Source organism: Acomys russatus, chromosome 14 (assembly GCF_903995435.1).
Source record: "Acomys russatus chromosome 14, mAcoRus1.1, whole genome shotgun sequence".
Lineage (NCBI taxonomy): Eukaryota > Metazoa > Chordata > Mammalia > Rodentia > Muridae > Acomys > Acomys russatus.
In genome coordinates, this window is record NC_067150.1 from 4,381,920 (window position 1) to 4,398,403 (window position 16,484).

At 44.2% G+C, this 16,484-nt stretch overlaps 1 protein-coding gene across 1 annotated transcript; it reads right to left on the reverse strand.

The window, feature by feature from the left end:
- Window positions 1-3,682: 3,682 nt before the first annotated feature.
- Window positions 3,683-15,944, reverse strand: LOC127198099 (baculoviral IAP repeat-containing protein 2). The gene is made up of 8 exons (XM_051155890.1): window positions 15,134-15,944; window positions 14,948-15,047; window positions 11,863-11,941; window positions 10,179-10,227; window positions 6,283-6,522; window positions 4,449-4,703; window positions 3,983-4,024; window positions 3,683-3,905 (listed from the first exon to the last, which is right to left on the reverse strand). Exons 1-8 carry the CDS (start codon window positions 15,942-15,944, stop codon window positions 3,712-3,714), a joined length of 1,770 nt encoding a protein of 589 aa, XP_051011847.1. The 3' UTR covers window positions 3,683-3,711.
- Between the last annotated feature and the right edge of the window lie 540 nt (window positions 15,945-16,484).

A 16,484-nucleotide genomic window follows, 5' to 3' on the forward strand; every position in this document is an offset into this window, starting at 1 on the left:
TTGTGCAAGCAGGTAAGAATACAGCTGTCTTTTAAGCCAGACATAAAGCTTGCTAAAATATAAAATACCACTCTCTTAAATTTTCTTACGGTGTTAACACCTAATGGTTGTATTATTTTAATGAATTGATACTTAAAATTTAATTTCTAAGTGAGTTTTAAAATATTCAACCAGGCCGGGCGTGGTGGCGCATGCCTTTAATCCCAGCACTCGGGAGGCAGAGGCAGGCGGATCACTGTGAGTTCGAGGCCAGCCTGGTCTACAAAGCGAGTCTAGGACAGCCAGGGATACACAGAGAAACCCTGTCTCAAAAAAAAAAAAAAATATTCAACCAATGTGGTTTTGTTTTGAGACAGGGTTTCTCTGTGTAGCATTCGCTGTCCTGGGCTCACTTTGTAGACCAGGCTGCCCTCGAACTCACAGTGATCCACCTGTGCTGGGATTAAAGGTGCCCACCACAGCACAGTGGAGGGCAAAAGACAACTTGGGGGAGTTGGTTCTTTCTTTCCACCATGCAGGTTCTGGGGATTGAACTCGGCACCCAGCTTGGTGGCACATGTAGCCATTGAGCTATCTTGTGGACTCTAAAGAGGTTTTTTTGTTGTTGCTATTTACCCTTAGCTCTTTGGGTTCTTTAATAATGTTTAGGATTATAAAAGGGTTTCTGACCCAGTGTGGAAGTGGATGCCTTTAGTCTCAGGAGGTAAAGGGAGGCAGATTGCTATTTGAGGCCAGTCTGGTCTGCAGAGCAAGTTCTAGGACAGACAGGGCTACAGATAGATTAGGCCTTGTCAGATAGGATAGATAGATAGATAAACAAACATAGATGGGGGGTTCTGAGTCCAAAAGTTTTAAGAGCTTCATAAGTTTTTTATATATTATACCAATATATGTATATACATATGGTATAGAATAATCAATAAAGCTAAAACTTTTACAGAAGAAATTCAGATCTGGGGTAATCCAGGTGGCCCAGAAGGCAGCGGTAATATCCACACGCCTGGAGATGTGAGTTCAATTCCAGGAACTATTATCAGTTACTTCTCTGTTGTGATAAAACACCATGACCAAGGCAAGTTATAGAAGGAAGGGTTTATTTGAACCGTTGGGAAGCTGTTGACATCTTGAACCTCAAGCAGGAAGAGAACAGTGTGGTGCAAGACTCTGTAATCTCAAAACTTGGACCCAGTGAATATACTCTCTCCTGCAAGACCACACCTCCCAAACCTACCCAAATAGTACCATCAACTGGGGACCAAGTATCCAAATGCCTGAGAGTAGGAGGCATGTAAAGGTGAGAGAACTTACTTCACAGAGCTGTCTTCTGACCTTCACATGCATGCTGGGACACACACACACTCCTGAGTATGAGTACAGACCTGGATGGAGCACTACGCTCAATACAACTTGGTCAGTGTGTTCAGAGAGCAGTCTAAGGAGCCAGGTCATGTTCTAAGACCACGGTTAGCTCTCACTCTGCAGAGCTGAGAACTCTGCTAAAGCACTGAGAACAGGCACAGCAGCGCTCCAGACTGGAGCTCACTCGCACTCCTCACCGTCCTTGTGACCACAGCCTGAGTTGAGGTGTTGGGGGCTTTGGTGTCCAAGCATCTCCCTTGCCTTCCAGGTGGCAGGCTTTTCACTGGCTGTCTTCTTAAACTAGAGCTCACCTGCACAAACTCATTTCTCGATTACCTCTTTTAAAGATTTATTTCCAAATACAATCGCATTCTCAGTTACCATATCAGAACCCACCATCAAAACTCAGCCCCAAGAACAGCTCAGTTGCTTATAGCGCTGGCTGTCCTGGAACTTGATGTGTAGACCAGGCTGGCCTTGAACTCAGAGATCCACCTGTGTCTGCCTCCCAAGTGCTGGGCTTAAAGGCGTGCGCCACCACCACCTGGCCTCTAATGCAGATCTTTAAGAAGACTCCCCTTTAATCCAGATCCTTTGAGGTGGGAAAACCCACCTCTAATCTGGGCTGCACCTTCTGTTGGAAGTCTGTTTAAACGACATGGAAGAAGCTGCTGGCATGCTCTCACATCGCTATCAAGTCCATGCCTTCACTGGCATTAGAGCCTACCTACCTGATGAGGACTCAAGCATCTACTGAAGACCAGATGAGAGATCCCAGCCTCGTGAACTGAGCAACTAATAGATTCTTGGACTTTCCATTCATAGCCAGCCATTGTTGGATTAGGTGGACCACAGCCATAAGTCATTCTAAATAATGCCCCTTTCTAAACAGAGAAATTCATTCTATCAGTTCTATTATTCTAGAGAACCCTAGTACAGAGGGCTTTGTTTTGTCTCACTATCCCTGGCTACTCAGGAACTCACTGTGCATAGTAGGTAGGATCTTTGCTCTGTCTTAGGGTTTCTATTACTATAATAAAACATCATAACCAAAAGCAACTTGGGGAGGAAAGGCTAGTTTCAGTTTACAGCCCTCAGGTTACACTCATCACTGAGGGAAGACAGGGCAGGAACCTGCAAATGAGAGCTGATGCCGAAGCCATGGAGGTGTGCTGTTTACAGACTTGCCGCCTGTGGCTGACTTAGCTTGCTTTCCCATCCTATCCAAGACTACCTGTTCTGGGTGCCACCACCTACAATGGCCTGCGCCCTCCCACATCGATCAGAAATCAAGAAAATGCCCCACAGACATGCTTACAAACCGTCTTATATATCTTCTCAGTTAAGATTCCCTCTTTTCAACTGGGCATGGTGGCAGAGGCCTTTAATCCCAAGCACTCAAGAAGCAGAGGCAAGATGATTTCTGTGAGTTCAAGCCCAGCATTGTCTATAGAGCAAGTTCCAGGACAGCCAGTGCTACAGAGAGAAACCCTGTCTGAGATTCCTCTTCCAAGATGTCTAAATTTGTGTTGTCAAAAAACAACCAGCAGAGATCCACCCTCCTCTGCTGAGACTGACAGGGTGCAGCCTTTTTTCCTTTTAAGTACACCTCAAATCCTTATGGTTTTGGTCCACAAAGGCACTTAGCATTGCCTGTCCTACCCACCCCAACACCTACACACCAGGCAAGTAAGCTGTTTGTGTAAACTCTCGTGGACATTTATCTGAATTGGTTGGTACTGATGAAGTCTTCACTCAATACTTTATTTACAAAGCACACACAGCTTGTTATCTAAAGGAATTCTCATAAACCACATTATTAGAAATGTCTTAATAATTTGTTTCAAGAGTTCATTTTTTTTTAACCAAAGAGCAAATTAATGCAATGAAGATTTATGAAAATTACTTTTAAATCAGGGTACAAAACACACTATAATGATGCAAGCGTTTAAAAAACTTTATTAATATGTTTCTCACAAACAGGAGAAATATTATTTACCAGTAACAGAAAAATCCTCATTTTCTAGAAGGGAAAAGCACTAAGAGGCACAGTGAACTCTGACCGCCGAGCGAGTGCCAGGGCCACCGGCTGCCAGGATTTGTGAGCTCCGTGTCAGCTGAATCCGAAGCTTTCCCAAACTCCAAATCCCGTAATTCCTGATGAGGCACACAAGCTCTCCCTTAGCTCCTCGACACAGGCCTTCCCTTGCAACACATGAAGATTAAATTTACAATACCACCTTTAACAAAGCAAGATTATTAATTCTGAAAAAGAGCAGAACATGAATGTACTAGTTGAATCAGTAATTCATTCTTTGTGTCTGGTGTCCAACAATGCTTTACGACATTCACTTATGAGAGAAATGTGCGCACGGTGCCCTTGATGGTTCCTCTGCAGATGGGGCACTTTCTCAGGGAGGGGGCGCACTCCTGGCAGACGACCAGATGGCCACAGGGGATGAACACGATGCACACCTCCCTGTCCATACACACTTTGCAGGTGCGTTCTTCCTGCAATCTCCGCAGCTGTTCTTCCAATGACAAGCCTAAGAACAGGAGAGTTAGTGAAACTCAGCTGCTACAATGTCACAGAAACAACGCTGAAGTACGAACTCTATTTTACCTGAAACATCTTCTGTTGGAATATACTTCATATTCTTTTCCACTGAGGAAGAAAGCATACAAAAAGCATCACTTCAGCAATACAGAACATTTTTAGCCTACTATTTTTATATAGATTTTTGCTATATATTACAAAGAATACTATCTAGACAATAAAATACATCAGGTTTTTTTTTAATAGGTAAAATGTTTTTTGTTTTTTGTTTTTTGTTTTTTTTTTTTTTTTTTTTTTTTTTTTTTGATTTTTCGAGACAGGGTTTCTCTGTTCAGCCCTGGCTGTCTTGGACTTACTTCATAGACCAACTTGGCCTTGATCTGCCTCCCTCTGCCTCCTAAGTGCTGGGATTAAAGGTGTGCACCACCACCCCTGGCTAACATTACAGTTTTTTAGCTGGATTATTCTGCTTGTTCAATAGAGAAATGACAAAAACCTATGAGTATCTAAATAATTTTCCCAACAAACTCACCAAATAAATTTTCATATAATGTGGAGTCAATTTCCTTCAGAGAGTTTTTGAAGATGTTGGCTGCAGCATTTCCCTTGACTAAAACTGTGTCAATCAGCTCTCTGGCCTGTAAGGGTATCTGTGTTTTCTGACTGATAATATCATGCTCTTGTTTAGTGATTACACTGGCCTCAAGAAGATCATCCAGGAGAGGCAGGACACATGTCAACTGCTGAAAGAGGGCCATTCTATTTTTCCGAATTAATGCCAAGTCACCTGCATTTAAAAAAAAGCAAGAAAAAAGTTCTGTTACATTTCAAATTCCCCCCAACTACACCCAACCAACCTGATGCACAAATTAGGCACTGAACTGAGCTTCAAGAAAGAAAATGACTTGTTTGTACATCAATGCTGCCATCTTAATCTTGCAAATTAAACCTAGATGTTTCATACAACTCACACAGTCTCACATCTGTACGCTGACAGACCCAGACTCCCTTCAAATTGTTGACAAGCAGCAAACCTTAGAGAGTAGCAAAACGTGTCCTCTTTTTCTTTCCTGTTCCCCACCATGGAATTAAAAAGTAATTTATTTTTATTTGTAGTGTATCACTTTACTTGTTGTAAGTACAGGCACACATATTTTCATAAAGAATAAACCCAGGGCTTAAGAGATGGCTCGGTGGTTAAGAGCACTGCCTGCTCTTCCCAAGGACCTGGGTTCAATTCCCAGCACCCACATGGCAGCTCACAACTGTCTGTAACTCCAAGATCTGATATCCTCACACCAATGCACATAAATTAAAATTAAATAAAAATATTAAAAACAAAAACAAAAACAAAAAACAGTGCCAGACATGGTGGTGCATGTATTTAACCTCAGCACTTGGGAAGCAGAGGCAGGCAGATCGCTGAGAGTTCAAGGCCAGCCTGATCTACAAAGTGAATCTAAGACAGCCAAGGCTACACAGAGAAACCCTATCTCGGGGGGAAAAAAAAAGAAAAAAGAATGAACCCAGCTTGTTCGTAAGAGATTATCTCACTTCAAAGGTAAGAAACCTCTGACTGTGCTGCCTACCTACTAACCAAAAAAAGGCCAGAATTAAAACATAAATATGATGCCGGGCATGGTGGTGCACACCTTCAATCCCAGCACTCGGGAGGCAGAGGCAGGCGGATTGCTGTGAGTTCAAGGCCAGCCTGGTCTACAAAGGGAGTCCAGGACAGCCAAGGCTACACAGAGAAACCATGTCTTGAAAAACCAAAAAAAAAAAAAAAAAAAAGGGGGGGGGGTGTCTGAATCAGTTTTTAAATCTTGCTTTTATTTTTTTTAATGTATTTATTTTTACGGTATTTAATGTGTACGAATGTGCACTAGGTATATGCAAAGGTCATAAGAGGGTGTCAAACCCCCGCGAACTGGAGTTATAGGTAGTTGTGAGACTCCCAGACTCTATGGGAGAAGGGAACCATACTCTACCCTCTGCAAGAGCCGCAGAAGCTCTTAACCACTGAGTCATCCCTCAAGACCCTTGAACCACGCTTTTTTTTTTCCTTAAAGTTTAGCTATGTATAAAGAAAAAAAAATGCAATCAATATAGCTCAAGAAAAGAGTTTCCTGTAAATCCTAGCAGTGGCATACATACGTAATCTCAGCACTTTGGAAGTGGGGGAGGAACCTCAGGAGAGTTCAAGGACAGCACTAGCTACAGATCAAACTGGGCTTGGCAAAAAGAGAGTTTAGAAATGCCTGGGGTAAGAGGGATGTTAGCAGCAATTTATGGGTGTGAGGCGAGGCGAGGCTGTGGCCAGGTAACATGCCGCTGAAATCCTGTAGCCACCAGCACTGCAATACCTGATGCCATTTCTTCAGTGTGTCTTTCCCTCTCCTCTTCTCTGCTCTTGTCTTCAGCATCGAGCAGGCCGATCACAAGGTCGCTGATGGTCCTGTAATTCTCCCCAGTGGCCAGGATCTGACGCTGCACTGTCTGTCTCACCAGGCTCCTGCTGAAGCCCATGTCCAACGCTGCTTTCACCACAGGCGTGTTCATCATGACAGCATCTTCTGGGCTTTCATGAGGTCCGAAATGCACAACTGTTTGTAAACAAATTGGCTAATATTAAACTCCACAAAACTATGGGGCCTGGAGAAATGGCTCAGTGGTTAAGAGCACCATCTGCTCCTCCAGAGGTCCTGAGTTGAATTCCCAGCAACCACATGGTGACTCACAACCATCTGTAATGTGAATTGATGCCCTCTTCCGGCCTGCAGATGTACATGCAGATACAGTAGTCATATGAAAAGCTGTAACGAAGTTTTAAAAAATTTAAGCCGGGCGGTGGTGGCACATACCTTTAATCCCAGCACTTGGGAGGCAGAGGCAGATGGATCGCTGTGAGTTCGAGACCAGCCTGGTCTACAAAGGGAGTCCAGGACAGCCAAGGCTACACAGAGAAACCCTTTCTCAAAACTCAACAACAACAAAACAAAAACAAACAGAAAAGATTTAAACTATGAAAAACAATGAGTGTGGCACCTTTATTTTCATATCCTGAGAAGGGGAGACATTCCATATGTATCATATTAAATAAAGTTCAATAAAACTTGAACTTTGAACAATTAGTGTACTATGCATCTAAAAAATTACTTCCTACAGTGCATACGTCCTAGACATACTTAATAAAAAGAATCTCTTGACAATAGGCTTAGGACTCTGATTGTTAAATATCCCACCAGTGTGGGTAGGATGGCTCAGTGGTAAAGGCACTTGCTGCCAAGCTGGACAGCCTAAGTTGAACTAAGACGATCCATAAAGTAGTAGAAGAAAACCAATGCCAAAAGCTGTCCTCTGTTTTGTTTCTTTCTTTTATTTTTATGTCACTGGTGTTTTGCGGGCATGTGTGTCTGTGTGAGAGTGTCAGCTCTCCTGAAACTGAAGCCAGACAGTTGTGAGCTGCCATGTAGGTGCTGGGCACTGACCTGAGTCCTCTGGAAGAGCAGCCAGTACTCCTAACTGCTGAGACATCTCTCCAGTGCCCAAAGTTATCCCCTTACCTCCATACACACACTGTGGCATGTGTATGCACACATACACAATAAATAATTTTTCCCTCAGGCAGGCAAGAGGGCTCATGGTAAAAGTGTTTGCTGTACAAGCCTACTCAAGTTCAATTCCTAAAATCCACAGGAGGCCTGACTCCTAAATTAACTTTCTCTGTCTCCATGTCTGTGTGTGTGTGTCTTTCTCTCTCACACACACACTAAAATAAAAAATGAATTTTTAAAAGAGAGTGAGCATAGTGGCACATGCCTTTAATCCCAGGACTTGGGAGGCAGAGGCAGGCAGATCTCTTTGAGTTTGAAGCCAGCCTGAACTACAGAGCAAGTTTCAGGACAGCCAGAGCTGTTACACAGAGAAACCCTGTCTTGAAACTAACCCTCTCCCCCCCGCAAAAAAAGAAACAAAATTTTTTAAAAATTGGGAGGGAAGGAGGAATGGGAGGCTACCAGGGATGGGATAACCATTGAGATGTAATATGAATAAATTAATAAAAAAAAGAAAAAATAACAACAACAGGAAATAGGAATAAGACGGAGGTGCAGCTCCAACAGTAGAATGCTTGTTTAGCATTTGCTTGCTAGCACAGTAAAAAGACACTGAACTTTTTAAAAGGGGTGTGGCCTAGGTAGAGGACTTGCCAAGCATGCTTGAGGATTCCATCTCTAGCAAGCATGCATGTATACTCTCCCCACCCCCATAAGGAGATTAGGTGTGCGGGTGGGGCCTAGCACAGGGTAGTGAGCTCTTGCCAAGCATGCATGAAGCACTTGAGCTGGATTCACACCAATGGAGATGAATGATAAATAATATCTAAACAGGTATGTGAGAGAGACAGAAAATAAAGATGGAAACAAAGATGTAATGAAAGCACAGTTAAATAAGCAAAAGTAGTCGGGCGTGGTGGTGCACGCCTTTAATCCCAGCACTCGGGAGGCAGAGGCAGGAGGATGAGTTTGAGGCCAGCCTGGTCTACAAAGTGAGTCCAGGACAGTCAAGGCTACACAGAGAAACCCTGTTTCAAAATAAAACAAAAAACAAACAAACAAAAAAAAAAAGCAAAAGGAATGTTATTGTGAACAGAGAGGGTATGAAGATGGGAACATAAGGTGGTGAGAGAAGGGATCTGGAGGCCTTGGGAGACTTAGGGAAGCTGTGTCTGCTGACGTCAGTGTAAGCTCCTACAGCACAGCGTATCATAACTGTACTTTTCCAGGACACTTTACTGCCATCTGCTGGAAACTGGCACAATGAACACCTAAAAGTGTGTAGAGAGCAACCATGCTCAAAAGTATAATTGAAGAAATACTAAGACAGAGTCTTGACCTGTTACAATAAATGTATCTGTTTGGCCTAGGAGGCCGATGACTGACACATACTTTAAAGCTGCAAGCACTACGCCGGGCAGAATCTAAACTGATAGTAATCTTCTTGTAAACTAAACTAAACTACTCTAAACCTCATAACCTACATATATCCCAAGCACTTGCCAACTTGCCAATCTGATCCTCGGAGGCTTCTCTCCTCCTCTTCCTCCAGTCCTGTCAACTCTCCTCTGTCAACTGTCAATCCTTGGCTCCTCTCCCCTCCAGGAAGTCCCGCCTTCCATTTCCTGTCCTTCTGCCCAGCTGATTTACTAAACAGCACTTTACTCATAGTTGTTACATCCACTCAAAACACTCCTCCACATTCTTCTAGAAAATAACATTTTAAAAAAAGGAAGACCCTACAACTGAAATGATAAAGCAAGCAATGGGAATGACTGAAAAAGAGCAGTGAGAGCCTTAAGCAGGACAAAAGCTTGACGTGGTCAAGAAATAAAGATGGTGGTAACCAGAGGACTGCAGTCACCACAAATGTGCCAGAATACTCTAGGAGGATCTTGAGCAGAGGGCTGGCCCACAGGTGACTGGAAAGGCTGTGGAGATGGGCTGCAGGTCAGCTGGCATCAGGAACGACTACAGAACCGACCAGGGCAGCATGGACTAGGCTGGCAGTGGAGGACATGCTGTGAAGGCAGAGCAGATGACCCAGGACATAGGCCAGCTGTTCTGTGGCTGGGGAAGGTCAGAGAAGGACACATCAGGATGACGCAGAGGAAACCTGGTTGGCATATTCTCTGAGCCAGCTGCTTAGGCAGAAATGCAAGCACCTCTGAGATTTAAGCATCCACCTGACCTGAGCACGAAGCACACTTTTCCTAGCAGTCTAGCACGTAGGAATGTGGAGGAGGAGCTGGCAAAGAAACAGACACAGGGAAAAAACCCAAGCGTGGTGTCAGGGAGGCCAGCCAAAGTGGGTGTGCTGAGGACGAAAGCTCAGCGGGGCTCAAGGTCAGGGCCAGCCAGAACACAGCAGAAGGTACTGCCAGAAGCACCCTTAACTGTATCCAATGCCAGCTACTGGTAAATAACACGTGATACAGCTGTTTTCCATGACCTCTTGTCATTACCAAAGCAATGGGTACAGATTAGCAATTGGGACATAATGCATAAAAGGCAGCACTGGAAAGACTAATAAATATCCTACATCGTTTAAACGGTCATGACTCCTAGTAGGAAGATAAACTCCTAGTCAGTGTCCTGAAGTTCCCCGATGGCTTCAGAGGTGCCACCACCCTTTCTCTAATACACTGTCATTGCTAACATTGTCACCAAAACCCGGAGTTGTAGTTCAAATACTTTCTACTTACTTGGAGGGTCGGCATTTTCTTCTTCTGGGATGCCTGAAGTGGACAACAGCTATGAAATAAGAGGACACATAACAGGCAAATGAGAAATCTCAAACGGGCTAAACAAGACCAGGTCTCACTCAGTTGCTAAGGATGGTCAAGAACTCACACATAGCTTCCTGCCTCAGCTTTCCAAGGACTGGGGTTACAGGAGTGAGCACCACACCCATGCAAACAGCGACATTTAAGGAGTGGACACAGCCTTTTGGAAACTCCACGTTTGATGGCATGCTCTTGTAATTTCCGTACTTAGGAGGCTGAGGCAGGGAGATGAGGAGTCACAGGCAAGCCTCAGCTACACGAGAGCCTGTCTCAAAACTCTAAAATGAACAACATTTTATTTTGTTTCACCATAATAATCATACAGCTATAGCTTTTATCTATATTCAAGTTAAAATTCAAGTGTATCTTCCTTTTAGACAACAGGAACATACAATAATGTCTCCTCATTCCATTTGCAAAGTATACTTATTTGGGTAAACAAGCTGAGTTTTTTTTCTTGGGGGGGGGGTTGGTTTGGTTTGGTTTGGTTTGGTTTCTGGAAAAGACTAAAGAGACAATGAAGATATCTCTTTAACCCCATTTTTTAAAAAAATCCTGTACAGTGGTAGGATATAAGATTTTTCAAAAAAGTAAAAGTAAAAACCACCATTTATAAAGAACCCTGAACAGCAAGCTAGCAGCGAAGCTACCAAGGCTGCTGTCACTATGGCTACATAACTGTGACCGGAACTCCAGCTGTCCTAAGCCACACCCACACCCACGACCTCAGGTGCATCTTCCTAAGCACATTTTTTATTAATTATAATGCTTAAAATTGATATAAAATTTTCTTAATAGCTCCAATTTTGCCCCCAAAATTATGTAAACAGAACTAATAAAATATAAATATCACTTCTAGATTTCTGTAATTATTATTACTTCATAGCGTAGTTCAATGCTATATTTTTGCTTCTGTATAGAGACAGTATATGTACCTGCTCACACGGGTGGAGGCCACCTGGAGGACAATGGCAGACACAGGTACATTTTAAGACAGGGTCTCAGTCTCATTCAACCTGAACTCACTGAATGGTTTATCTAGTCAGTGAGTGAGGGGTCCCATGTGTCTCTAGCACCCTGGGGTTACCGATGCAGGCTACCACACCCAGCTTTCTCTGTGGTGCAGAAATCTGAATTCAGAGCCTCATATTGCATAGTAAGCATTTTACTAAATGCACCATCACCCCAGCTCTCATATAAAATTTAAAAATCCGTTTACCTAAGCGGTTAAGAGCACTGAGTTCAATTTCCAGCAACCACATGGTGGCTCACACCCATCTAAAATGAGATCTGATGCCCTCTTCTGGAGTGTAGGTGTACATGCAGATAGAGCATTAATATACATAAATATACACGCCTCTAACCCCAACACTGAGGGAGGCAGAGGCAGGTGGACTGCTGTAAATTCAAGGCCAGCCTAGTCTACTGAGCGAGTCCAGGACAGCAAAAGCTAAACAGAGAAACCCTGTCTCGAAAAACAAAACAGAGCCAGGCCCTTTAATCCCAGCACTCGGGAGGCAGAGGCAGGCGGATCCCTGTGAGTTCAAGGCCAGCCTGGTCTACAGAGAGACTCTGTCTTGAAAAACAAAACAAATCAGTTTACCTGTTCAAGAAGGTGAGGACAGCTAGCTTGAATCTCATCAACAAACTTCTGCCCCTTCATCCGTATCAAGAACTCACACCTAAAGTGTGAAGCAAAAACTATTTTAAAATATTTCATATCAAAAATCACAGCAGCACAGTCTTATTGTGTTGATACATTCCATTATTTTTCTGTCTCTGTCCACTGATACAACAACAAGAGGGGGAAATTGTGGGCCTAGAAAGGGGAAAATGTTGGCATATGAAAAACAATATTACAGACATTGTCTTTTTCAGGCTTTAACACTATTTCAAAAAATATTACTCTGCTGGGTGGCGGTGGTGCAAGGCAGAGGCGGGCGGATCTCTGTGAGTTCCCAGCCAGCCTGGTTTACAAAGAGAGTTCCAGGGTAGCCAAGGCTACACAGAGAAACCCTGTCTCAAAAAACCAAAAACACACAAAAAATCTATTACTCATTATCAATTAAAATTTTACTGTTCATAATATAGTAACTGTCAGTCCTGCTCCAGAGTTCACTCTCCGGTCCTGGAACACAACACCTCACATTCCCTCCAAGAAACATATAATCAAGCATTTCTCCACACTTTATAACAATGTTTCTCAAATATTTAAGCTACCTAGACTCCTGGAAGGAAGTTCATATAACACCCACTCCTATTCTGTTCCTTCTCGAACAAATGCTAAACAACTAGATGTCCATAAGAAAATTTTCTTTTAAAACCAAAAAATCTTGACCTATGCTCTTGCTACTTGCAAAAATAAACTAAAGCTGAAGCGTATCTTTAAATGTAGGAAAGCTCTTTCGTCCTTATCCCAGATGTTCTCAGATAAGCGGCCTGCAAGGAAGGCTGGGGAGCGCTCACTGCTTAAAAGCACGACGTGCTGCTCTCCCAGAGGCCCAGAGCTCAGTGCCCAGCACCCCAGTCAGGAAGTTCCCCACCTTCAGTAACTCTAGCCCCAGGGGACCTAGGCTTCTGGCTTCTTGGGCACCTATACTCATATGCACATTCCCACATGCAGTCACACATCGTGATGGATAGTTTTATGTCAACTTGGCATAAACTAAAACCATCTGAGAGGAAAGCTCAGTTGAGAAAATGCCTCCATAAGATCCAGTTGTAAAGCATTTTTATAATTAGTGATTGATGGGGGAAGGCTCAGTACACTGTGAGTGGGGCCAGCCCTGGGCTGGTGGTCCAGGGTCCTATAAGACAGCAGGATGAGAGCCGGGCGTGGTGGCACATGCCTTTAATCCCAGCACTCAGGAGGCAGAGGCAGGCGGATCTCTGTGAGTTCGAGGCCAGCCTGGTCTACACAGTGAGTCCAAGACAGCCAGGGCTGGTACACTTACCTCCACTAGCAAATTGTAAGTAGTTTTTTCTGCCTAATAACTGTTTTCAGACAGGGCCTGCCACCCAGCTGAGTTGGTCTGGATCACACTGTGGCCCAAGCTAACACTGACCTTGACTACTCCCTCTCCAGCCTCCCAAGTGCTAGAATGTACCACCACATATGGCCGTAATCAGCACTTTTCTGAAAACCAAATATATGAGTTTTCAGAACAAAGAAGAGTCAAAGTCTCTCTTTCCATTTTGGTTTTTGAGACTGGTCTAAGTAGCCCAGGTTGGTTTTGAATTTATATCAGACTACTGAAATGTTAAATTACACTGGGCCTGGCATACAAAAATTCATTTTGGTTTTTTGTTTGTTTGTTTTTGTTTTTGTTTTTTCTGAGACAAGGTTTCTCTGTGTAGCCTGTGGCTACAGCCTGGACTCATTTTGCAGACCAGGCTGGCCTCGAACCCACAGTGATCTGCCAGCCTCTGCCTCACGAGTGCTGGGATTAAAGGCGTGCGACAACACACCCAGCCCAAAAATGTATTTTGATATTATTATTCATGACATTTGGGGTTACTATGCGACCCTAGCTGAGCTGAACTTGCTATAGAAGAGGCTGGCCTTTGCTCAGGGACTGCATGCTCTGCCTCCAAAGTGCTGAAACTAAAGGCATGTGGGCATGGCTGCACTACTTGCCCCATCATATAACTTTAAGTTACTAACAATTTCAATAATGGGTTGATCCATTATAAATACTGTTACTTCAAAATTCCTGTTCCTCAAGTCATACAAAAGTGACCAAGGTCCCTATAGTTCCCTCAAGGAGTCCAGCAGATTCATTATCAGGGAAGGCACACACAGATCCAAGCTACATAATACATAAGAATGCTACATAAGAATACACTTTAGGGGGCTGGAGAGATGGCTCAGAGGTTAAGAGCTCTGGCTGTTCTTCCAAAGGTCCTGAGTTCAATTCCAGCAACCACATGGTGGCTCACAACCATCTTTAATGAGATCTGGTGCCCTCTTCTGGCATGCAGGCACACATGGGGGCAGAGTATTGTATAAATAATAAATAAATAAAATCTTTTTTTAAAAAAAGAATACACTTTAGATAAATTGGTAAATTTTATGTGTATTTTATCACAATGAAGAAAAACACCTAGCCAGGCATGGTGGCGCACGCCTTTAATGCCAGCACTCGGGAGGCAAAGGCAGGCAGATCGCTGTGAGTTCGAGGCCAGCCTGGTCTACAAAGTGAGTCCAGGATGACCAAGGCTACACAGAGAAACCCTGTCTCGAAAAAACCAAAAAAAAAAAAAAAAAAGAAAAACACCTACCACAATCCACTCATTTTAGAAATAAAGTCCAAAATCACATAGGTTATCAGCTTCAAATACAGACTTTCCGATTCTTTTTCGCTAGCAACGGCGCCCCTGAATTTAAAATGCTACACAATAATTAAAATTAAGATTTAGAAATGTCGGCAAAAGCACTTGCCTACCAGATGTGAGGCCCTGGGCTCAATCCTCCATACCACAAAAAATACTCAGTTTTCAAAGTTTTTATGAACCATTTACCAAGGCAGGCAGTGGTGACGCATGCCTTTAATCTCGGCACTCAGGAGGCAGAGGTAGGTGGATCTCCAAGTTCAAGGCCAGCCTGGTCTACGGAGTGAGTTCAGGACAGCCAGGGCTACACAGAGACACCCTCGTTCGGAAAGAAACAAACAACAAGAACCAGTTACCTTGGAAACCATTTGGCATGCTCTACCCAGGGGTCATCTCCAGATTCCCAACACCTCAAGCCACCATCACAGCAGAAGCATTTGACGTGATCGTTGCAATCTGCACAAGAAAAAAGAGCAGACACTGACTGCGTGTATATTCCCATGAGCCAACGAGATGAGACTCGACTTCTGTCCACTTCTTACCTGCATAGTAAAATCCAGCACTTGCAAGTTGCTCAGGCTGTACAGGAACACCAGATGGCCAGTACACAAACGTCCGCATTCGAGCAGAGTGTGTCTGCATACTCAGATTCGATATACTCAACCTCTGTGTTTCTGAGGAATTTTCCAGAAACGGACAGTCAGGGAAATGTCTCCGGTGCTCTGACATGGCGTCGTCCTTTGGTTCCCAGTCGTTCAGTCTCCCACCACAGGCAAAACAGGCCACCATGTCTCCAGGCCCTACGTAATATAAGCCGGCTCTGGCCAGCTCTGCTGGTGACAGAAAGCTTAAGGGCCACATGCTATATGTTAGCAATCTGGCCTCCTCAGTACTCATGGCATAGCTGCAAGGGCTCGTCCTCGATGAGAAGTCTTCCTCGGCTGCACAGTTAAGAGGTGCTGACAACAGGCTGGAGTGACCGGCACCTTGTTGAGAAGGTAGTGAGCGTGCGAATGTGCTTCTCACGGGGGGTGTGCTCTTAGGTGGGGCCTGCAGACTAGCTGAGAGCAGGGTCTGCACAAAGCTGCAGCTGGGGTACAGCTGCCTGTGCTTGTCAACGGGGCTATCCCCTTGTTTCCAGTTGTCCAGCATCAGGCCACAGCAGAAGCACTTGACCTTGTCGTTGACGCCCGTGTAATAAAAGCCAGCACGAGCCAGGCTCCTTTCCGAGACAGGAACTCCAGCGGGGAAGGCAGAGTAGGTGGACATTCTGTAGAGCTCACATGAGAAGTCGTATGTCATTTTTTCTTTGCTCTCTTTTGTCTGGTATGAGGAGACTGTGCCCGCCTCCATGACAGTTAGGTTTGGGGGAAGGCAGCCTAGACAAGCCTGGAGACGGTTTTGTGCACACGAAGTAACAGTGCTTCTGACAGCTTACATGCCACGGGAAGCTTCTCAGCACCTCCCAGGAAGATCTCTGCCGCACACAGGAACAGGACAGCTAGCATCTACCTGGGTAGAGTTCGCTGTATTCTGACTGGATTTATGAGCTCACTCACATAGGCCAAATCCAAGCTCCTACACTACTCAGGACCCTGGGACCATACGAACTCTTCCTCTGGATAACCCAAGAGCTAGTTACCTATAACTTACTTTTCATTACAAGTTATGAAGTCTAGACACTAGGCCAACTGCTGACTATGTCGGAAAAATTATATATAGGCTTTTTTCCCTTACAAGATTATGACATCTGAACTATTCCTTTTTCTACCAAATAAGAATAACTACACTCTCCATCTCATGCTGTTTCCTAAAGCTCATGTCACACAGCTCATCATCACAGTAGCTCTACAGTGGGTTCTACTAACGTCAGCTCACTTCTGCGGAAGTCAG